Raw genomic sequence first — 23,894 nt, forward strand, 5'->3', positions numbered from 1 at the left:
CTCAATAACATATTCAGAACATAAGTGTAGACTTTTAGAGTCAAACTGCCTGACTCAAATCTTGGCTCTGCCAGCTACTCCCTATGTGCTTGCAGATAAAATATTGAACCTTATATGTCTCAATTTTCTAATTTTTAAATAGATACAGTAACTATCAATCTTAAGGGTTGTGAAAATTAACTGATTAAAACATGTAAAGCCCTTAAAACAGAGCTTTAACACTAAATGCCCAATAAATGTCATGTTATACACTGTAATAAGTGAAAATTGTTTCAAAAAGCCAATTATTAAAAATCCTAAATAATTCATATTCCCAATATTACTACTCAATTCAGTTAACATTTCTATCCTCAAAAAAAAAAAAAAAAATGCTCATTCTCCAAAATGTTACCTATTTAACATACTAAATGGCATTTAAACACTAGATTTTTATGTTACTACCATAAAATATTTTCTGCTCCCTTTATTTATTTATTTTTAAATCAGTTTGTACAATCTCAGTCCCAAGTTCTTTCTATACCCATTATCAACTCTGAGGTCAAAGTGTGTTTATAAATTCTAGATTAAATCATTCATATATTTTGTACAAAAAAAAATTTCCATTCATCTGAATCTGCAAATAAGCACTGCAATGAACACAGTACAGTACAGTAACTCTCTAAGGACTACTGAGAATGGCTTACAATAAATTCCAGCCATGATTTTTTTATCTTACCGATTTTTTTGGAATGGTCGACCCATATTCACAGCAGCAGCAGTTGTTTTATAAGATCCTGGTGAATTAAAGCCATTCACAAAACTACTATTTGGAAAGGGAGCCTAAAAGAAAAATTTAATGTTTAAAAACAGTTAATGGTAAAGGCAACATCTGAAGTGAAAGTCATAAGAAATTTCTGATGACTTAACCTAGCATCAATTTCTTCTAGAAGCTCAAAATAATTTTAAACATTTTACTTTTTCACTTTTGCAGTACATTATAGAACAAGAAATCACTGGTTCATTACTTCATAAAGAACACTTTTGAGTAAGTTTCACAAAACTAAAAGCAATTTAAACCAATGGATTTATCCAGTCTCTAACTTTAATTCACTCAGCAAAATTTAAAGAATGAAATTATAGAAACAGTCATATGCATACATTTGCTATGGGATATTGTATATCCTCATCATTACTTAAAAATCAGAAAATAAACAATCAACAAAACAAAAAATGAAATCCCAGTCTAGCTGATTTCTTAAAATTTCGGCTTGAGTGAAAAATTTTATTATTCTGTAAATATCTCACTTACCAGTGGTGTTTCAAAGTAAGGTGCAGGATTTGGAGACCAAGACTGAGGCACAATACTATAGATGGAGTACTGTTGGTGAGGACTATATACAGGCTGCATAAAGACTGGTGAGGCATACTGTGCTTGAGTTTGAATGGGCTGACTATACATACTAGAATCCATTAATCGAAAACCATTCTTAGCAAAAAATGTATTGATGGCTTTTATCCTTGCCTAGAAGAAAGAGGAACACATAATTACAAAGGACTAAGTGTATATTTTTACAAATATATTTAATTAAAATTTTTAACTTATTTTACACGACATTATTTCTGCCTGTTGTAGAATGAGTAGGGCAAATGAAAAGAAATTGATATATTTAATTAATTGAAACTTATGTATGGCAAATACACAGAAGTCCAAACTAAATGCAACTTAACTAAGACAAGGGGGTTAATATTCCGAATACATAAATTCTAAAAATAGATTTAAAAGCCAACAATCCCATCTAAAAATGAGTTAGAAAAATTAAGAGTTCACAGTAAAAAAAAAAAAAAAAAAAGGTAAATGACTCTGAAACATATGAAAAAGATGCTAAACCTTGCTAAGAGAAATGCAATTAAAGTTGAATTAAATTTATTTATGCAATCAGCAAAATCCAAAACAGACAATCTGATACATTAATGATGGGCATGCAAAATAGCACAACTCTTATGAATATCAATCCCACTCCTAGAAATCTTTCCCAAATATACACTGACCAAAACAGTTTTTTTTGTTTGTTTTTTTACTTTTTGATTTTTAGAGAGAGAAAGAATGGAGAGGGGGAGAGGAGGAAGAGGGAGAGCGGGGGAGAAGGGGGGAGAGGGACAGGAAGAGAGAGAGGGAGGGAGAAGGGGAGAAGGGGGCAGAGGTACAGGAAGAGAGGGAGACGGAAAGAGGGGGACAGGGGGAAGGGGAGCAGGGCAGAGGGGGAGAGGGGGAGAACCCACACCTTTAGGATGACATGCTAAACAACTAAGCTACCAAACCAGGGCCAAAACAGTTTTGCTTTTTTTAAGGAAGCACACAGCTATTCACTGACACTATTTGTAATGTAGGGTCGGGGGTGGAAGGCAGACTCTCTCCACCACACACAAACCAACCCAACATTCCATCGATGGCTGAATACACCAGGATACATACACACAACTGAGTAACATGCAGATATAAAAAGAACTGAGTAACTGCTCTAGATACTACTATGAAGTGATTCCTAGAATATACAGATTAAAGGAAAAAAGGCAAGGCAAGAAGAGTATGTATCATAAGCTATTCTTTAGCTAAGTCAGATGGAAATATGAAGACATACTTACATACACATATACAGGGTGTCCCAAAAATGTATACACGCACTATGTCTAGATCAAATAACATTTAAAAAAATGAAGTGTATTTTCATAAACACTGCCTTTTAAAAAATATGTATTTTTACTGATTTCAGAGAGGAAGGGAGAGGGAGAAAGAGAGAAACATCAATGGCGAGAATCATTAATTGGCTGCCTCCTGCATATCCCCTACTGGGGAATCAAGTCCACAACCCAGGCATGTGTCCTGAGCAGGAATCGAACCCTGACCTCCTGGTTCATAGGTAGACGCTCAACCACTGAGCAACAACACTGGCCGGGCAACACTGCCTTTATAATTATTCAAAGTGTGCATATATATTTTGGGGATACCTTGTATATATCTGAATATTTATTTAAAATACTTTGCTTTTAAACAATGCACATACTGAAAATCAAATAAAAAAATCAATTTGCAAAAGTTAAAAGCAAATGGGCCAAAATGTGCATTTATTAATAATATAACACAGAGAAATCCTAAGTGGCTTTGAACCAAAATAAAAATCAACTCTGTCCTGGCCAGTTTGGCTCAATTGGTTGAGGGCTCAATCCTGGTAGGGGGAATGCAGGAGGCAGCAGATTGATGTTTCACTCTCACATCAATACTTCTCTCTCTGCCCCTCTCCTTCCCTCTCTAAAAATCAAATTTTTAAAAAATCAACTGTTATGAATGTTCCTTACGAATAACCCAAAAGGCAAAGTATGGAAATTTTCTTAATATTCTCAGAATTATATTGTTATTCTGATACTTTGTATGTGACTATTGGATTCATCAAATCAGTATTATACTGGAGTCACTGAGATTTGATTTTCACATGGGAAAAAGGAGAAACAAATGTGAGACTGAAGATGCAAAAACTATGTCACCTGAATTCAAAGTGGAAGCATCAGTATAAAATCATGATGGGGTCCAGCTGGCGTGGCTCAGTGGTTGAGTGTTGCCCTGTGAACCAGGAGGTTACAGTTTGATTCCTGGTCAGTCAGGGCACATGCTCGGGTTGCACTTTTGATCCCCAGGTAGGGGCTGTGTAGGAGGCAGCCGATCAATGATTTGCTCTCACCACTGATGTTTCTATTTCTCCCTCTCCCTTCCTTTCTGAAATCAATAAAAATATATTTAAAAACAAAATAAAATAGACTATCTTTTAAAAAATCATGATGTATTTTGTCTTAAAAAAAAAAAAAAAAGACAAAACATATATTTAGTCACAATTACTCCTTAGGCAAAGCCAGTGAATACAAAGTATCATTTCCCCATAAAAGTAACAACTCCAGAGAGTTGTCTTGACACAAAAGATACAAAAGCCTGCCGAAACCGGTTTGGCTCAGTGGATAGAGCGTCAGTCTGCGGACTGAAAGGTCCCAGGTTCGATTCCGGTCAAGGGCATGTACATTGGTTGCGGGCACATCCCTGGTGGGGGGTGTGCAGGAGGCAGCTGGTCGATGTATCTCTCTCATCGATGTTTCTAGCTCTCTATCCCTCTCCCTTTCTCTCTGTGAAAAATAAAAAAAATAATAATAATAAAATAAAAAAAAAGAAAATCTTTCTTTAAAAAAAAAAAAAAGATACAAAAGCCTCATATTATCTTGTTGCACTAGAGAGCAAACAAGCCAATGAAAATTATTAGGGACATAATAAGAGAACTCATAAAGTAAACTCAGAGGCCACACTTCATCAGTGAGGACAATAAGCACACCAAATATGTTTAAATCTCAAAAATAAAAAAATCTGAATGGTCATTTTTGAAAGTTGCCAGAGAATCAATGCATTATTTTCAAAAACAGGTAATAAAAGCTAGAACCAAGCATTTATCATGCATTTTGTCAATGAGCTGTACCTCAGGGCAATGAAGATGAGGGCAAGCTTCTCTTTATAGAAGTGTTTCAGCTAATAAATAGAAAAAAGATTAACACAGAAATAGCACCACTCTTCAACCCTTAATGAATTAATAGACTTCACCACTGAGAAGTAGCAGCTAGCATAAGAGATATAACAAATACTTTATATGCATATGTTCTCTCTCCCCACTGCTCCAAAATCAAATCCAATTCTATTGAAGCCTCTAGATCTAGCTACCAATTTGCAGGAAATATAGGGGACAGAGAATCATGTTAAACTACACTCAAGAATATAGCTAGCCAATTCAAAGATGGACAAAGTACTTAAATAGACATTTCTCCAAAGAGAACATGTGAATGGCCAATAAGCACAAGAACAGATCCTCAATTTCACTAGTCATTAGTGAAATGCAAATCAAAACTACAATAAGATTCCATGTAATGCATTCTTCATTTTTGACTGGTTCTTTTTTTCTTTTTTATCCTTGTTAAGTGGTGCATGACTGTATTTGCATGAATAGACAAAATGTTGACTAGTGGGGAAATGGCAGACTAGCTTCCATTGAATCAATATTTGAGCAAGAAAGAGTGCTTGGACACTGATGACAACTAGTGGAGTGCTTAATAAAGGGAGAGGTGGCTGATCTTGCCTAAGTGAAAAAACAACAACAAACCAGTAGCTACCACTTCCATTCCTCAATGGCCTGTGTTCTGGAAGTGGCTGTCTGGTGGCAAGGCAGATTATGTGAAGATTTTGTCATTCAAATATGCTGCAGGTGATGCCTAAAACTTTAATAGGCCTAAAATAGGGAAATCTTACCCTTTATAAGAGCATGGATGGACCTGGAGACCATTATGCTAAATCAAGTAAGGCCAGTCAGAGAAAGACAAATACTATTATGATTTCATTTATATGTGGAGTCTAATGAACAAACCAGACTCAGAGACAGAGAACAGACTGACAGCTGTCATAGGAAAGGGGTTGGGGCTGGGTGTAAAAGGTAAAGGGATTAAGCAATAGACACAGAAAACAGTATGGTGATTTCCAGAGTGAAAGGGGATGTGAGGGAAGTAGAAAAGGGTAAAGGAGGGATAAATGGAGATGTTAGAAAACTTGGCGTGGGTGGTGAACACACAATACAATATACACATGATGTATTATATAGAATTTTACTTCATGAAACCTATATAATTTTATTAACCAATGTCACCCCAATAAATTCAAAAAACCCGATGAGGCAGAACCCTTCACCACCACCATTACCCTAAATGTAGATAGAGATAATGGAACAGAAATTTCAGTGACCACAAGGAATATACACTTTGCAAAAAAAAAAAGTTTGGAAAAGTCACAGACAGGCGTTTAACAAGTAAAACATCAGTAATATCTGAAGAGTAGAAGAATCAGATTTCCAGAGTGAACATCTTATAATACTTAGAATATCGTTTTCTTTCTTTTTTTTTTTTTTTAAATATATTTTATTGATTTTTTACAGAGAGGAAGAGAGAGGGATAGAGAGTTAGAAACATCGATGAGCTGCCTCCTGCACACCCCCTACCAGGGATGTGCCCGCAACCGAGGTACATGCCCTTGACCGGAATCGAACCTGGGACCCTTCAGTCCGCAGGCCGACGCTCTATCCACTGAGCCAAACCGGTTTCGGCAGAATATCGTTTTCAACAAAAAGTTACAAAACATACAAAGAAAGAAAAAACTATGGTGATTCACAGGGGAAAAAAGTTATAACTATCCTGAGGAAATCCAGACATTGGAATTACTGGTCAAAGATGTTAAATTTTAAATCTGCTCAATGAGCTAATGAAAACTATGGAAAAACCTAAGAGTAACTAGGGAAAAGATATACACATAAAATGCTAAAAAGGAATCAGTAAGCATACCTTACAAGAAATGCTAATGAGACTTTTTCAGATAAAATGAAAAGAAGCCAGACAGTAACTCAAAGCCATAAGAAGAAATAAGAAACATTACTAAGGATAATCACTGAGGTAAAGACAAATAAAAGTTATTGTATTTCTGTTATGTAAGCCCTCTTTTTTCCTCATATGATTTAAAATGGAAATGAAAAAGACAATATAAATGGCTATCAATGGGCACAAATATATAAAGATGTAATCTGTGAAAGTAAAAAATATAAAGGGGGAGGGATAAAGAAGTATAGGAGCTGAGTATTTGTACACTATTCAACTGACGTTGTTAAAATTTTTAACTTAAAAATATACAGTACAGAAAAGGAGAAAAACAAAATTGGTACATTATAAAAGTTCAATTCAATTAAAACACAGGCAGTTAACTAAGGAATTGAGGATGGAAACGCCTAGAAAACAAATACCTAGATAGCAGAAGTATCTCTCCTGATTAGTAATTACTTTACAGGACCCAGGTGACCGACAGAGACTTGGCCGACAGCAGCTGCCCTCTCACTCCAACAACAATTGTTTGAGCTGTCTTGTACCCATGGTGTGGGGAAGTGGGTTTACGCTATCTAAATCCAGCCTACCACCAGGAATGCTCAGGACCTACTCAAGAAGGCAAATAATCCTTTCCACTAATATTTACAGGGTAAAATAAGATTGTTGTTAGAGTAATAAACTTGACAGTAAAATAAAGGTCAAGTTTTCAGGCAAATTTAAATTGGCTAGTTGAAACAAGCGAATATGCTAGAAAAATTAATTGTATTGGACAAGAAGGTGTTCCTAAAGTGTTAACTAAAATTTTCATTGGTAGTTCATCTCATGATAAAATTGCGCACCATGTAATGAACCTAAAACAGTAATATTATAGTGCAAAAAATAAAATTTAAAAGCCATCAAGACTACATTATAAATTTTCAAAAGCCTCCTAATATTTAAATCAAGAAAGGAAGGGATATAAGAATATCATGTAGGGAAAAATAACCTGTAAGTAAATTACATCTAGAAAATAAATACTTTAGAAAATTAATTGTAAGGCTAAAAGCAAGACACCCATGAAAAACACACAAGGTGTCAAAACAAGCCAGAGGAAAATCATTTGGGCAAAAAATGAAATAGGATCCCAAGTCAAATTTATAGAAAATATTCCTTTATTAACTTTTGGTTGAGAATATGATTATATATTTTCAGAAAACAACTCTGAGACCATGTGGATTCCAGCAAGAGAGAGGAATCGACAGGACTACTCCAGCCATGAAGACAGAAGAGAAGCAGTCCAGAGATGGAAGACGCCGACATCGCCTTGCCATACTAGCAGTTAGCAGCTGTGCGTCACTGTAGGTTGCCCAGGACCAAACCAGAGAGAGTCGGACCTGCATTACCACCATTTGTCCACCATCCAGAACTGAAATGTCATTGCTGACATGTACACATAAGGAACTGTTTGACATTGAAATTGGGTCTCAAAAGAACTGTTGGCCCAGAAAGAAACTTACTACAGACTGATTCATTTGCCTGTCAGCATAACCATTATTGCTTTTCTCATTTTCGGTTCTTTTAAGTGTATTTCTAATAGCACATGATCTCACTCATCTAGGGGAAATAATGAACAACATAGACTGATGAACAAGAACAGACCCAGAAACAAGGAGGCATGGATCAGACTGTCGGGCCTCAGAGGGAGGGTAGGAGAGGGTGGGGGTAAAGGGGAGAGATCAACCAAAGGACTTGTGTGCATGCATATGAGCCTAACCAGTGGTTAAGGACAACAGGGGGGTGAGGGCATGTGTGGGGAGGGGTGTGGGATGGGAATGGGGGGGATGAGGACAAATATGTGATACCTTAACCAATAAAGAAATTTTTTTAAAAAGTAATTACATGTAAACAGTTTAAACTCTACTAAAAGACAGAGACTGGCAGGTTGAATTTTAAAAAAGAATCCATCTATGTGCTATCATAGATTCATTTTAGATTCAGAGACATTGAAAGCAACAAAATGCAAGCAAATAGTAACCAAAATACAGCTAAGATGGCTTTATTATTATCAGGCAAGATATACTAAGTCAAAAAAGGTTCCAAGAGACAAAGGACATTATATATTGATAAAAGGTTCAATTAAGCAAAAAGAGAAAACAATTGTAAACATTTATACATCTACCAAAAGAGTCCTTACATACATAAAGCAAACACTACCAGAATTGAAAGAATATAGTTCTACAATAGAGACTTTATTAACCTTTTGCACTCGGATATCGAGTGTGACTTGACACAGTTAGCATTAGAATAAAGGAATCGAGAAAAAAGCAAGCGAGTGCAAAGGGTTAACCAACTTTCAGTAATGAATAATCAGCAGAAGAGCAATAAATAGAGATCTTCAACAACACTATAAACCAAATGGATCTAAAAGATACTACTTCAAACTCTAGAATACACATTTTTTCTAAGTGTATGCAGGACATTATCCTCTCTGAAATCAGTAAAAATATATTTTTAAAAAAGAGGGAAAAGATAACTCACAAAATGGGAGAAAATATTTGCAAATCATGTATCTGATGAGGGACTAATATCTAGAATATATAAAGAACTCCTACAACACAAAACAAACAACCCAACTTTCAAAAAAGATATACAAATGGCAAATAAAACATAAGGAAAGACTAAACATCATTAGTCATTAGGAAAATGAAACCACAAGCTATGATGATTTTTATTTAAAAAGCAGAAAATAACAAGTGTTGATAAGATGTGGAAAAATTTGAATCGTATTGCATTGCTGGGAATGTAAAATGGTGGAGCTGCTGTGCAAAAACAGTTTCATGCTTCTTAAAACGTTAAACATAGTATAACTAGAGGCCCGGTACATGAAATTCGTGCACTCTAAGCCTGCAGTTGGACATCCTTAGTGCTCCCGCCACCGCTGCTACACTCACCACCCACGAGCCTGGCTTCTGGCTGAGCGGTGCTCCCCCTATGGGAGCGCACTGACCACCAGAGGGCAGCTTCTGCATTGAGCGTCTGCCCCCTGGTTGTCAGTGCACGTCATAGCGACTGGTCGTTCCACTGTTCAGTCAATTACATATTAACCTTTTATTACATAGGGTATTTGCCAGTAATGTCTAGGTAAATACCCCAAATAACTGATAGTTCTATAGCATTATTCATACTAGCCAAAGAGAGTTAAGAACCCAATAAAAAGTAATGAAGTTCTAATATATGCTACAACATGGATGAACCTTGAAATCATTATGCTAAGTGAAATAAGCCAGACACAAAAGGACAAATATTGCATGACTCCACTTATATGCAGTTATCTAAAACGAGAGGCCTGGTGCATGAATTCATGCATGGGTGGGGTTCCTCAGCCTGGCCTGCAATCTGGGCCATATCGCCCGGGGCCAATGGTGGCGGGACCACGGGAGGTTGGCTGTGGAAGCACACTGACCACCAGGGGGCAGCTCCTGCGTTGAGTGTCTGCCTCCTGGTGGTCAGCATGTGTCATAGCTACCAGCCAATTGTATGGTCATAAAGGTTGCTTAGGCTTTTATATATTTTAGATAAGCAAATTCATAAAGACAGAGACTATAGATTAGAGGTTACTAGGGGCTGGGAGAAAGGCACATTATTGCCTAACTTGTATAGATTTTTTGTTTGGGTGATGCAAAATATCTGGAAATAAATATTGGTGATGGTTGCAACACAATGTGAATGTATCAAATGCTACTGAGTTACACACTTAAAAATGATAAATTGTATGTATGTATATTTTACCACAATAAAAAACTTCAAAGTATTTTTCACTGCAATATTATCCTATTATAATAAAAGCCTAATATTCTAAGTGTCCGGTCGTCCTTTCAACCAACCAAAGTGTAAGGCTGCTCAACCGCTTGCTATGACATGCACTGACCACCAGGGGGGTGGACAGCCAACCGTTCGACCAGTCGCTATGATGTGCACTGACCACCAGGGGGCAGATGCTCCAACCAGTAGGTAGCTTGCTCCTGGGGTCTGGCTGATCAGGACTGAACGAGATGGGCCAGACACACCCTGGAGCCTTTCCACGGTCCCTCCCTGGCTGGCCAGCCTTCCGCATCCCTCCCTGGCTCTAATCATGCACCAATGGGGTCCCTCAGCCTGGCCTGCACCCTCTTACAATCCAGGACCCCTTGGGGGATGTCGGAGAGCTGGTTTTGGCCCGATCCCACAGGCCAGGCTGAGGGACCCCACAGGTGCATGAATTCATATACCAGGCCTCTGGTTATTTATAAACAAACTAGAGGCCCGATGCACAAAAGTTCATGCAAGAGTAGGCCTTTCTTCCCCTGGTTGCTGGCACTGGCTTCCCTCCGGCACCTGGGACCCGGGCTGGCTTCCCTCCAGCTCAGCTTTGTCAGGAAGGATGTCTGGAATGATGTCCAGAAGACGTTCGGTCTAATTAGCATATTACCCTCCTACTATCATAATCAACTTAATGTTTATACATGGAGAAAAATGGATAATTAAATCACGATGTGCACGAACAAAGTAGTGTATATACTCGAAACAATAGTGAACGAAGAGATGCTGAAGCTCTATTATGTGAAAGAATATGAGGGTCTATTGTACATTCCCATTTATACAAAGAGAAAAAAATTCTTAGATGGACAGAGAAAAAAACTGCTCTCTTGAAAAGGACTGAAGGGACTTAATTATTTAATACTGTTTCACTTTCTTAAGCTTCAAATTATGAAATAATAAAATATACAACAGAAATATAAGAAAATATTTTCTACTGACATATCATCTATATGAAACCCAGATAAAATTTAATATTCCTAGTTACCAAAGCCAAATGAAATGAGATGAAGCACTGTATCTTAATGAAATTATCAATATATGCAGAAATAGATGGAAAACATTATTCACTTCATCTCTTTGTACTCTAAGATCACTGCTTTTGAATCACAGGACTTCAGAAATGAAAAGCATAAACATTTCAAAGAAATAAACCAAGACCTCAGAAGTAACTTGACACTCCTAAGATCAAAGAGCTTAAAATTGAAAACAACATTAAGGGCTGTAATATAGGACTTCTGAATCCTGCCCCTGTCTTTCTAGGTCTAGGTCGATTTTAATGAATGATATGAAAATTAATGAGAATGTATGAATCTCTTAAAAGAACACCGCTGTGATGACTAATCAAAAGAACCACAAATAAAAACCGAATAGCAGGGAAAAAAGAAAAATCCTATCTAATAATAGACAAATATGCAAATTGACCGCACCTTCGCTACACTCAAGCCACGCCCACCAGCCAAGCCACGCCCACCAACCAATCAGGACGAGTATGCAAATTACCCCAACAAAGATGGCGGCTAATTTGCATATCAAGACAGCATCAAAAGAAGCCAAGAGCTGCAGAAGGGAGTAAAGCTTCGAAGAAGCAAGCAAGCCGGGGGGCGGAGAAGGGAGGAGCAAAGTCAGGGCCGGGGGCGAAGGGAAACGCAGGCGGGCTGGCGGAGAAGGCGGGGCGGGCGACAAGGGAGGAGCGGAGGCGGGGTAGAGTGCAGCAGGAAATCCTATTGCAGGATTTTTCCTGCAACGGGAACGCTAGTATTTTATAATAAAATATGTATACATTTTCCACTACACCTGAAATCTCAGGAAAAGTAATAAGTTATAAGAAATGAGAGTAAGGATCAAAATACTATTTATAGATGATATGATCTCTCAGACATAATTCAAAGAGTCAACAAACCACTAGATGTAATAAAGGAGTTAGGCAAGGTTGCTACATATAATAATGTGGTGTTTATTTTTTAAACACTAAGACACAACGGAGAGGGAGGAAAAGCAACAAAAATTACTTTAAGGGACTAATTAAAAAACACAATAGACCTGAATGAACAGAGAAATATCCTCATTACAAAGTTATAATGTTGAATAATGTAGAGTAAAACTGTCATTGTACCCCAGATAAGCAACATATTAAATGCATTGCATTTATTTCAATACTAGAGGCCCGTTGCACAAAGATTCGTGCAAGAATTGGCCTTCTTTCCCCTGGCTTCACTCCTGGCCACCCTGGAGCTGGCAAGTCCTCGCTCCCAGCCAGAGCACCGCTCCTATAGCTCCCTCCACCGCCCCCCACCCCCCCTCATAGCAGGAGTCCTGCCCTGCCAGGCCACTCCATGCCTGCATATGCAAATTAACCAACCATCTTTGTTAGGTTAATTTGCATACTCACTCCTGATTGGCTATGGACATAGCAGAGGTACAGTCAATTTACTTGTTTGTCTATTATTAGGTAAGACTAGTGACCTGGTGCACAGATTCATGCACATTGAAAGAAAATTCATTAGAAGGTGGCTGGCGGGGCAGGACTGAGCAAGATGGGCCTGACACACCCTAGAGCCAACCTCCTGTAGGCCCTCCAGAAGGTGGGGTCCCTCTGCCTGGCCTATAGGGATCGGGCTGAAACCGACTCTCCGACATCCCCCAAGGGGTCCCGGAGTGCGAGAAGTCACTGCAAAGTTGCTGTGGTATAGGGTCTGGAACGCAAATGCAAGTGTGCAATAAACCAGATTCGGGGCCGACAGTGCCCCAGCAACAATATAACCCATGGCTGAAGGTGAAATCACGTTGCCCCGTGAGGAATCAGGCTCCCTCCTCTCTATTTTCTGGGTGCGTCACCCAAGAACTGTCACTGACAAGTCACTGCAGCTCAGCAACTCCTGCATTGAGAGTCTGCCCTCTTGTGGTCAGTGAGCGTCATAGTGACCAATCGGATGGTCGGACACTTAGCATATTAGACACACACACAAGCACGCACGCACGCGCACACACACATATATAGACTAGAGGCCCGATGCATGAAATTCATGCAAGGGGTTTGGCCCTTGCAGCCCCAGCTTCATCCGGAAGGTCATCCAAATGGTCATTCCGCTGTTAGGCCATTCAGTCAATTTGCATATTACACTTTTATTATTATAGATGGTTTTTATTTGGTGGTACATATGGGAAAGTAATCCTATCTAATAAAGAGGAAATATGCTAATTGGCCCTCACGCCATCACAAAGATGGCGGCGCCCACAGCCAATAAGGAGGGAATATGCTAATTGACTGCCCCGCCCTCAAAGATGGCAGTGCCCACAGCCAATAGATAGCGGCTCCCAGTCCGCTCAACCCCACTGGGGCCCGGCCACTCCGCGCAACTGCCTCCAGAGTCCCCCAGCCACCCAGGGTCAGCCCAAAGTGCAGGCAAGCATCGGATGGTGGCTGCCCAGCCACCCAGGGCCACCGGAGGCTCAGGTAACCAGGGCCAGCCAAGGCTTGTGCTCCCAGCAGTGGCAGCAGCAGAGGTGTAATGGGGCATTGCCTTCCTCTGATCACCGAGTTGCCTCCCGCCCCTGAGGGCTCCTGGACTGTGAGAGGGAGCAGGCCGGGTTGAGGGACGCCCCCCCTTCCAGTGCATGAATTTTCATGCACCGGGCCTCTAGTGGTTTCAAGACAATCCTAAAAAATAACAATGAGGAGGGAAAACTTGCATAAGGAAATAGGATATCTAAAACTATGATAATTAAAACAGAAATGTTGGTTCAGTAGAGAGCGGCAGAATAGAGAACCTGAAACAGATATGATACATGCAAGATTATACATAATTTGTAGGACAGACCACTCAACAAGTAACTGTTGAGACTGACTTTCCTTTTTTATTTTTAGAGAAAAAAATGAAATTAGACCCATCTTATATTGTATCAAATTAATTCCAGATGTTTCTAAGTCCTAACTCCAATATATAAAACTTAAAAGCTATTAGGAGACCCAGGAGAACATCTTTATAGCCTCAATCAGGGAAAGGAGATAATAGTGAGAAGAGCCTTAGAGGCAGAGGAAATAAGATGACAACTGGCAGAGAGCTTCATCTGTAATATAAAAAGTAATAATACCACCTACCACATAGCAATAATGAGATTTACATATGTCAAGTTCTTAGAATAGTGTCTGAAATATAATCCTATCTAATAAAGAGGTAATATGCAAATTAGCCATCACTCCAACACACCAGATGGCCACCACAAGATGGCCGGCAGGGGCGGGCAGCTGTGGGCAATCAGGCCAGCAGGGGAGGGCAGTTGGGAGGGACCAGGCCTGCAAGGGAGGGCAGTTGGGAGGGACCAGGCCTGCAAGGGAGGGCAGTTAGGAGGGACCAGGCCAGCAAAGGAGGGCAATTGGGGGCAATCAGGCCTGCAGGGGAAGGCACTTGGGGGGACCAGGTCTGCAGGGGAGGACAGTTAGGGGTGACAGGGCTGGCAGGAGAGGGCAGTTGGGAGGGACCAGGCCAGCAGGGGAGGGCAGTTGGGGGGCGACCTGGCTGGCAAGGGAGGGCAGTTAGGGGCAATTGGGCAGGGGAGTGGATAGGGGGTGATCAGGCTGTCAGGCAGAAGCAGTTAGGAGCAATCAGGCAGACAGGCGATCGGTTGGGAGCCAGCAGTCCTGGATTGTGAGAGGGATGTCCAACTGCCCATTTAGGCCTAAACCCATTGGGTTTTCAGATTGGAGAGGGTGCAGGCTGGGCTGAGGGACACACACACACACACACACACACACGCACACACACGCACGCACGAATTTTGTGCACCGGGCTCTAGTCTCTTAATAAATTTAAGCTCCTCTCATCCTGGTTCTTCTACTTACTAGTTGTGTGAAACTGGACAAGAAACTCTCATGCCTCATTTTCCTTACCAGTAAAATAGAGAAAACATATATGATTGGAGCATTGTTCCATACAACAGAAAAATGTGGTTTGATCCCTGGTTAGGGCACATGCGTGTGTGTATGGGAGGCAATCAATGTTTCTCCAATTGATGTTTGTTTCTTTCTCTCTCTCTCTCTTTCTTCCTCTCTCTCTAAAGTCAATAAGCAGATCTTCAGGTGAGGATTTAAAAAAAGAGAAAACAAGTACCTACCTTATTACGTTCTCATAAGAATTAAATGACTCTATACTTATAATGGTGATTAGAACAGAAACTGATATACAGTAAGAGCTCAATACGATTTAATAAGAAGGTGTTGCACTTACAAATATTATTATACAAGGTGGGACAAAGTAGGTTTACAGTTGTGAGGGTGTGAAATGGGTATTTTTGTATTATTTTCCATACAAACCTATTCTTCCCTCACTCTGTATTACTTAAGGAAAGAGGAGCATGTCAAAGTGAGTGTTTAGGATTCTATTTTAGATGGTAACTCTGGTAGTAACGTGGAGAATGAACTGTAAGTGGGGAATGCTGAAGGCCTCACAGTTCAAAGGCTACTCTAATTAAAGTCTAAACAATGGCAATAATGACTGAAAGAAGTTTTAAAGGCAGATTTCATGTAACCTGAGAATAGATCAGACATGCAAAGAAAGTGAGGTTTTCTAAATGGTTGAATGTTAATGTAATGATGTAGTGAATTGAGATGAGGATGAAAGCATTACAAATGTTTTCCACTTTGTTACTAAAAAATTATTCTTATTCATTTTGAGATCTGGGATTACCTTCCAGGTTGTTAATCAGCATCTAACTAAAACTTCATACTGTATGAAGTTATGCTTTAGAAAAGAATTGCTGTATAGAAAGTATTTCGATGTCCCATCAACTAATTTTCCAAAGTAGCATGTCACATAAGTCAGAAATTTCTTGAAAATTATTATAGGTTTTAGAAAATATTATCCACTTGTGTTTTTAAAATTCTCAAACAGACAAACAAAAATCTTTCTTGTTAGATGCTAGTCTTAATTACAAATGTTTCTTACCATGATTGGCTTGCCCTGAAATGTTTTAACTTCTTCTCTCAAATATTTAAAAGCCTGTTAACAAAGCAGAAAGGAACTTTCATCAGCATTCAAACATTTCATTAAGGCCATCTTTATTCTATCCTGAGTTTGGTATTAGCAACTATCTCTAAACCAGGGGTCCTCAAACTTTTTAAACAGGGGGCCAGTTCACTGTCTCTCAGACCGTTGGAGGGCCGGACTGTAGTTTAAAAAAAAACTATGAACAAATTCCTATGAACACTGCACATATATTATTTTGAAGTAAAAAAAACAAAATGGCAAAAACACCCGCATGTGGCCCGCGGGCCGTAGTTTGAGGAAGCCTGCTCTAAACAATAAAAGAATAATGAAGGTGATTCCATATACAGGTGATATGGAATGAAAAAGAAAAAATTTAAGGTCTCAGCTCCAGTTCAAATTTAGGGTAGATGAGCTACTATGGATTACTGCAGATAAAATGCACACAATTCAAAACAGACCCAAAATTTCACTACCTTTTTAAAAATATATATATTTGTATTGATTTCAGAGGAGAAGAGAGTGGGAGATAATAGAAACATCAATGATGAAGAGAGAATCACTGATCAGCTGCTTCCTGCACATCCCCAACTGGGGACCAAACCCACAATGTGCCCTGACCGGGAATCGAACCTTAACCTCCTGGTTCATAGATCAACCCTCAACCACTCAGCCATTCTTGGTTGGGCTACATATTTTTTAAATGGTTCAATAAGACAGCCTTCCAAGGTAAAAATTGAAAAAAAAAAGAAAAAAAAAAAAAAGCCCTGACCGGTTTGGCTCAGTGGACAGAGCATCTGAACTGAAGGGTGTTGGGTTTGATTCCAGTCAAGGGCCGGTACCTCAATCGCAGTCCCAATCAGAGCATGTGCAGGAAGCAACTAATTGATGTGTCTCTCTCACATAGATGTTTCTCTCTCTTTGTCTCTCCCCCTCCATTCCACACTCTCTTAAAACAAAAACAAAAACAAAAAAACAAAAAAAGAAAGAAAGAAAAAAGATCAACAGAAAAATATCCTTGGGTGAGGATTAATAGAAAAAAATAAATAAATACACACACACAAACCCTCAAACCAAAAACAGAAACAACAAAAACCAGTAAGAGGTTTTAAAATGCTATTAGACATGTTTCTGTTTCAAAGGAATAATACTTTTCTTTAAGTAGGACAACATTAAGAGTAAAATCATAGTATCAAAATTTCAAGAATCAGAAAAGTTAATATATTTACTGTAGGCCTACTATGAAGTAGAAATACGAACTACTAATATATTATTTCCAAACGCCCATGTTAATTTTTTTGATAGAAATAAATTTCTCAAATTAAAACTGAAAAGTCTTTAGGCAGATGATCAAACATAAAACCATTAAATAAGCAAAACCAAAAAGGTGAAGAAGTTGCTCAACAGTCTTCATAGGCAGTGCTGTAAACACACATTTTCTCAATTAAAATATACCACTTCTTTCATCACTAGAACTGAAATTAGAAGAAAAGTTTTATTCTCACCTGTTGTGCATCTGTGTCTGACTGGAAAGTGATATACCAATTGCTATTGTGTGCAAACTCACAGCTTATCACCTTGGGGCAGTTTTCATTCTTGAACAAAGCTTTCACTTCCTAAAAAAAAAAAAAAAAAAAAAAATCCAAAACTTTAGTTAATTCTATAAAAACCAAGAATAGTTATTTCTTCTCCTGACTTTTGGTCCTTTCTATTTCTTTACTTGTTAACTGCATTATGGCTTCTACCATTTTTCTATTGAGAGCAGGCTTTATTCTGAAACAAAAACATGTATAGTTACAGCATAAATATTGTATACGATTTAGGAATGGAGCCACACTTTATAATCAAAACTGAAGTATTTCACTCCTAGTGGCAAGCTAAATTTTTCTTACAGAAAAATCATCATGCCACAATAAAAAATAAAAAATGGAAAGAAAGAAATGTATGTCCTCCCTTAACATTTTCTAGGTGCTAAGTATTGTGGAACCTCAGTTCATTAATTCACTCAGGGAGGCTGTTCGAGAAGCAAAAATTAAAATCATGTTTTCATATTAGAAATCATTTAAATTGAATTAATCAGTTTCAGTGATTGTTTTAACCTTTCTTATACACTAGTGGCCCAATGCACAAAATTCGTGCACATTAAAAGGGAATTAATTAGAGGAAATACTTTAATATTGCTATTTACGAGGAAATACTTTAATATTGCTATTTACCCTTTCTCTATAATAGAAGTGTCAGAGATGAAAGAAAATTAGTAAAATGTATATGGAAATCTCCCTCCTGTCAAAAGTCTGGGGCATGCCGCAGGACCCAGAGTCAAAGTCCCCCCGCCCACGCACTTTGAAAATGCAGGAGACCCAGACCTGGCCAGCCCCACCCCCATCAAGTCCCCTGGCCAGGCGCTGGGGCAGGAGGTGCAGCCTGAGGTACCCCGGCCTGGCACCACGCAGCCTCAGGTCCCTGCTGATCGATCATTACGGCATCACGGCATGACGATCATTTGCATATTAGCCTTTTATTATTATGAATAGTACGTCTAATATACTGTTTAATCTATAAACACTTTTCTTAAGTTTATCAAACTACCCTTTACTAGCCTTAAGCTTATTTTTCATGTATCACTGCTATTCCTTTACCCAAATCAACAATTTTTCTACCTATTCAATTGCCTGTGATTATTGTTTTGTGAGCACTTTCACACCCGTACAGCAACATTAGCACTTTTGATGGCCTCTAAATGTTTTAAAGTTGTGCTAACCTTCAATTTCCCCAACAACAAAAGCATTCTCCCCTTTGTTGCCTGAGAGAGACTTTTTGTCATGGTGAAGTATCAGTATGAATGGAACCAGGATTTCCTGATTCATACGTTGGTGCTCAATCACTGAGCAACACTGGCAGGGCCCATATCTCATTTTAATCTGCATTTCGGTTTTTAGGGCCTAGGTCGACATTCTCTGGCTATTTTCGTCATCTGTACTTGCTTTACTCTTTCTTTCTTTTTTAATGTATTTTTATTGATTTCAGAGAGGAAGGGAGAGGAAGGGAGAGAAAGAGAGAAACATCAATGATGGGAGAGAATCATTAATCAGCGGCCTCCTGCACGCCCCACACTAGGGATGGAGCCTACAACCCAGACATGTGCACTGACCTCCTGGTTCATATGACGATGCTCAACCACTGAGTCACGCCAGCCGGATATACTTTTTTTTAATGAACAGTATGTTGCTACCTCATTTAATGTTTTCCATGTGTGTGAGCTCTAGCGATAATAATGGGCCCAGATGGCATGGCTCAGGGGTTGAGCATGGTCCTATGAACCAGAAAGTCAAGGTTCAGTTCCCAGTAGGGGTATGCAGGAGGCAGGCAATCAATGATTCTCTCTCATCATTAATGTTTCTCTCTTTCTCTCTCTCTCTCCCCCCGCTTCCTCTCAGAAATCAATAAAAATGTATGTATTTTTAAATTATAATAATGTCTAACCTTAGAGTGCTTTTATTTGCTTGCTACTGCTCTTTATATACTAATTTAATTCTCACAAAAATTTTATGAATTACTTGTTACTATTATCCCATTTAACAGATGAGAAAAAGGAGGCAAAAGAGGGTCAAGTTAACTTACCCAAGGTCATAGAACTAGCAAGTAAAAAGGCTAGAATTGAGGCAATTTGGATCTAGAATTCAGGCTTGCATATACTCTACATTGTTTCTTAATATTGCTTCCTATTCTGCAATCTTCCTTTCAATTTGTTACTTTTGACATAGTTCATAATTTTAAATCAAAGATCTCGTGAGAGTTTCTTTTCCAATTTCTCTCACTGCATTCTGGAGATATAACACTAAATGAACTCTGAACAAAAAGATGAATATGTTAGGTGGCAAAAGTCTAACCTGGTTAGTCAATTGCCATGTATCAGTAACTGATTAATTCTCCTCTTCTCAAATTTACTATGCCTTAACATGACAACTCAGTGTGAAGTTCTCTGGCTTAGTGGTTAAGAAACACAGGCTTTGAAATCAGAGATCAAGTTCAAATCCAGACTCTGTCATTTGAACAGCCCATGTGTCCTTAGCGAACTTATTTAACCATACTAAAGCTCAGTTAACTTTGTCTGCAAAACCTGAGGCTTTAAATAACTGAAGTATATTGCACAATACTTGGAAGAACCTAATTATCAAGTAAATGCTATTATACATACATTGTTGTATAAAAGAGCCTATTTCTGGATTATACTGCTTCATTCAAGTATTATTTTACTTATGTACCTGTACTATAGTATCTTTACAACTGCAGCTTTGCTTTAATATACAAATTATTTTTTATTGTTTTCTGAGAGGAAGGAAGAAGGAAAGACAAATAGAAACATCAATGATGAGAGAGATTAATCGCTCAGCTGCCTCTTGCATGCTACACACTGGGGATTGAGCCTGCAACCCAGGTATATGCCCTGACCGGGAATAGAACCATCCTAGCTCATAGGTCAATGCTCAACCACTGAGCCACACCAGCTGGGCTGCTGCTACTTTGCTTTATATTTTGCTAACCAGACGGGTTAGTCCTGAACCATTAATCCTTATTCATATTTTTCTTCTTCATTTCTTTCAGATGAATCTCAAGTTTCCAAAAGCACCTGTTTATATTTTAATTGCCATTCAGTCAAATCAATATATTGAAAGTTTCAGTCTTCCTTACTAAGAACATACAATCATATCTTCTTCCTCCCTCTGCACCATTCTTCAAAAATTTCAAAGCTTACTAAACAAGTTAGTATTTATCCTATTCACAGAAATTGATATGAGGACATTGACACACTTTGCTTGTTTATTTTAACTCCTCCAATTTAAAAGGTAAAGAATACTTAGCTTTAACAACACTTAATAATTTACCTCTACTGGTGTTGTTTCAGGAATCTCTCTAAGAATCACGATACAACGCTTATGACTTGGTCTCACTTTCTCACCCTTCTCATCAACTTGTACCATGGGAGAAGCTGAAATTTTAAAAAAGATGTCATTTGAAAGTGACAAGTAGATAGTAATGCCATTAAAAACAAGCTATTCATTTCTATTTCCAACTGAATAAATTAGCAGAGGTTATTATCCCAAAGAAATTAAGTTGTAGAATCAAAGATTAAAGCTACAATAAAATATTTTGAGATTATACAAAGAACATTGTCAAATATTATTCTCTGAACAAAATCAGAGTAGCTACTTTCTGACTTGCCACTGTGTTGTGGTTGGGGGGGGGGAAAAAGCCTTCAAGGAGCATGCAACACATATCTAATAAGGCAATTTCTCCATATACAAATACCACATTATTTATCCCTATTTGGGGGAATGCAGTATGCCTTAATATGTTAAGAAACTCTCCTTAAAATTACAGTCTAGCTCGAGCTGCTTTGGCTCAGTGGATAGAGCGTCCGCCTATGGACTGAAGGGTCCCAGGTTCAACTCCAGTCAAGGGCACATGCCCAGGTTGTGGGCTTGATCCCCAGTAGGGTCTGTGCAGGAGGCAGCCCATCAGTGCTTCTCTCTCATCATTAATGTTTCTATCTCTCTCTCTCTCCATCATCTCTCCTTTCTGAAATCATTATATATATATATATATATATAAAGAAGTGCTTAAACCAAGAATTATACACAAGATTGGATCATTTTAAGAAATAATGCCTGCACAAACCAATCAGAGATTTCACAAAATGTTTTTAGCCTTCTGAGAATGAAAATCCTTTATTCCCAAGTAGTAAGTCTATTATTGGACTTGCTATATTTAACTTTTAAACATTTCCAGCAACATATTTCATAAAAAAAATTAAGATCTGCCTTTGTTTAGTCAAGTACTTAGCAAAAACCACATAAGAGAGGTTACCAAGAAATACAAGATACAAACATCACTAAAAATTCTTAGAACCTCAAACAAAATATAAATTCCTTACCAAATTTTAGAGCAGTGTTTGTCAAACTGTAGGTTACAACTCTTTATAATAGGTTGTGAATCAGTTTAGACTAAAATAAATGAGTCTGTTGTAAGCATTTAGCATTAATCTGTGTAGCATTTTTTGTGTGTGGGTATGTGGTATATGTAAAATGTACTACATGGGTTCAAAAATTAGAAATAGATTGCTTTAAAGACTGTGAAAATGATACATAAAACTTTCCAATAGCACAGAAAACTGATATTTAATTGCTTATATGTGTAACTGGGTATCAAGATTAACAATGAAGGTATAAAACTGATACAGAAGCAATATACCAGTCAGTAAAGATAAATGACTGGAATACAGTAGTAAAAAATAGGAACTTAAAACAATTCTGTCGAATCACAAATTAAAAGAATATTTAATTTTTTGACTTAAAGAATAAGCTAAAAGGAATGCTTTACATACATCTCAATACTTCAAGAATTAGATCAGGGTCTGTGGTTAGCTTTTTTATTTCTTCCATGTTGGCAACTGTCCAAATTGGAATGAACTGATCACTGTCCATTTGAGATATCAGGTAAAGATCCTTTGACAAATTCTCTCTGGGGAAAAAAAAATAAACATAAGCAACAGTCCTATAAAACAAACAATTCCTTAAAAGTACATAAAGAGATACCTTATTCACTTGTCACTAAGTCTAGGAAAATAAAATTATGCTACAGAAATAACACAATTATGAAAATATATAATATACAACAGATGTGCTCTAACAACTTCCAGAAAGATTCTGAATCTCCAAATACACTGGGCCCAATAGTTTTTTGTTGACTTTTTTATTGAATTTATTGAGGACCATCCTAATATGTAAATACTAGAGGCCCAGTGCGTGAAATTCATGCACGGGGGGGGGGGGGGTCCCTCAGCCCGACCTGTACCCTCTCCAATCCGAGAACCCTCAGGGCATGTCCTGCTGACAGCTTAGGCCCGCTCCCTGTGGTTCTCTGCTCTCTGCGGGGCTTGCCTGCTCCACACCATAGCGATGGGCAAGCAAGCCCTGCTGGGTGCTGCCTGCAGCTGCGCTTGTCTGCTCCCGGGTCGCCGTGGCAATAGCCAAGCAGGCCCTGCTGGGTGCTGCCTGCAGGCCCACTTGCCTGTTATGGGTCGCCGGCAGCTACCGCCAAGCAGGTCAAGCTGCACCACTGGACCCACCCCCAGGCCCACCCTGAGGTTGCCTGTCTAGCCCTGCCTGGCTCCCCGGCCCCGCAGCAGCTGCGGCCACTGGGGTCTGGCCCTGCCTCCCTCTTTGGCCCTTGAAGCAGCCTCGGCGGCTGCTGACCAGACCCTCCCCCAGTGCAGGTGCATAGAGGCGGGCCCAGGCGCTGCCACCGCCCCCCGGAAAGACCCCTCAGTGTTCAGGGGTCAGAGCGGTGGCGGCGCCCCTGGACCCGTGAACGCTGATGGGGTCGGGTCCGGGCGCCACCACCGCCACCGCTGCCGCCGCCCCCGGAGAGACCCCTCAGCGTTCACAGGTCCGGGGGGCGCCACCACCGCTGCCACCGCTCTGACCCGCGAATGCTGAGGGGTCTCACCGGGGGCGGCGGGGGCAGCGGCGCCCGGACCCGACCCCATCAGCGTTCGCAGGTCCTGGGGCGCCACCACCGCCGCCACCACTCCGACCCTGCGAACGACCCTGCGAACGACCCTGCGAACGCTGAGGGGTTTCCCCTCAGTGG

At 39.3% G+C, this 23,894-nt stretch overlaps 1 protein-coding gene across 5 annotated transcripts in view; it reads right to left on the bottom strand.

Moving 5' to 3' along the window:
• LARP4 (La ribonucleoprotein 4) overlaps nt 1-23,894 on the bottom strand; it is a 76,100-nt gene that overhangs the window by 23,145 nt on the left and 29,061 nt on the right. For all 5 annotated transcript variants that reach the window (XM_054719085.1, XM_054719084.1, XM_054719086.1 and 2 more), the window contains exons 5-10: nt 22,627-22,763; nt 21,128-21,231; nt 17,747-17,857; nt 16,203-16,256; nt 1,289-1,501; nt 716-819 (exon numbers count right to left, since the gene is read on the bottom strand). In XM_054719085.1, the coding sequence (XP_054575060.1) occupies nt 716-819; nt 1,289-1,501; nt 16,203-16,256; nt 17,747-17,857; nt 21,128-21,231; nt 22,627-22,763 (723 nt within the window). The remainder of the gene's footprint in view (nt 1-715; nt 820-1,288; nt 1,502-16,202; nt 16,257-17,746; nt 17,858-21,127; nt 21,232-22,626; nt 22,764-23,894) is intronic.

The sequence above is a fragment of the Eptesicus fuscus genome, chromosome 7, assembly GCF_027574615.1.
Source record: "Eptesicus fuscus isolate TK198812 chromosome 7, DD_ASM_mEF_20220401, whole genome shotgun sequence".
Taxonomy (NCBI): Eukaryota; Metazoa; Chordata; class Mammalia; order Chiroptera; family Vespertilionidae; genus Eptesicus; species Eptesicus fuscus.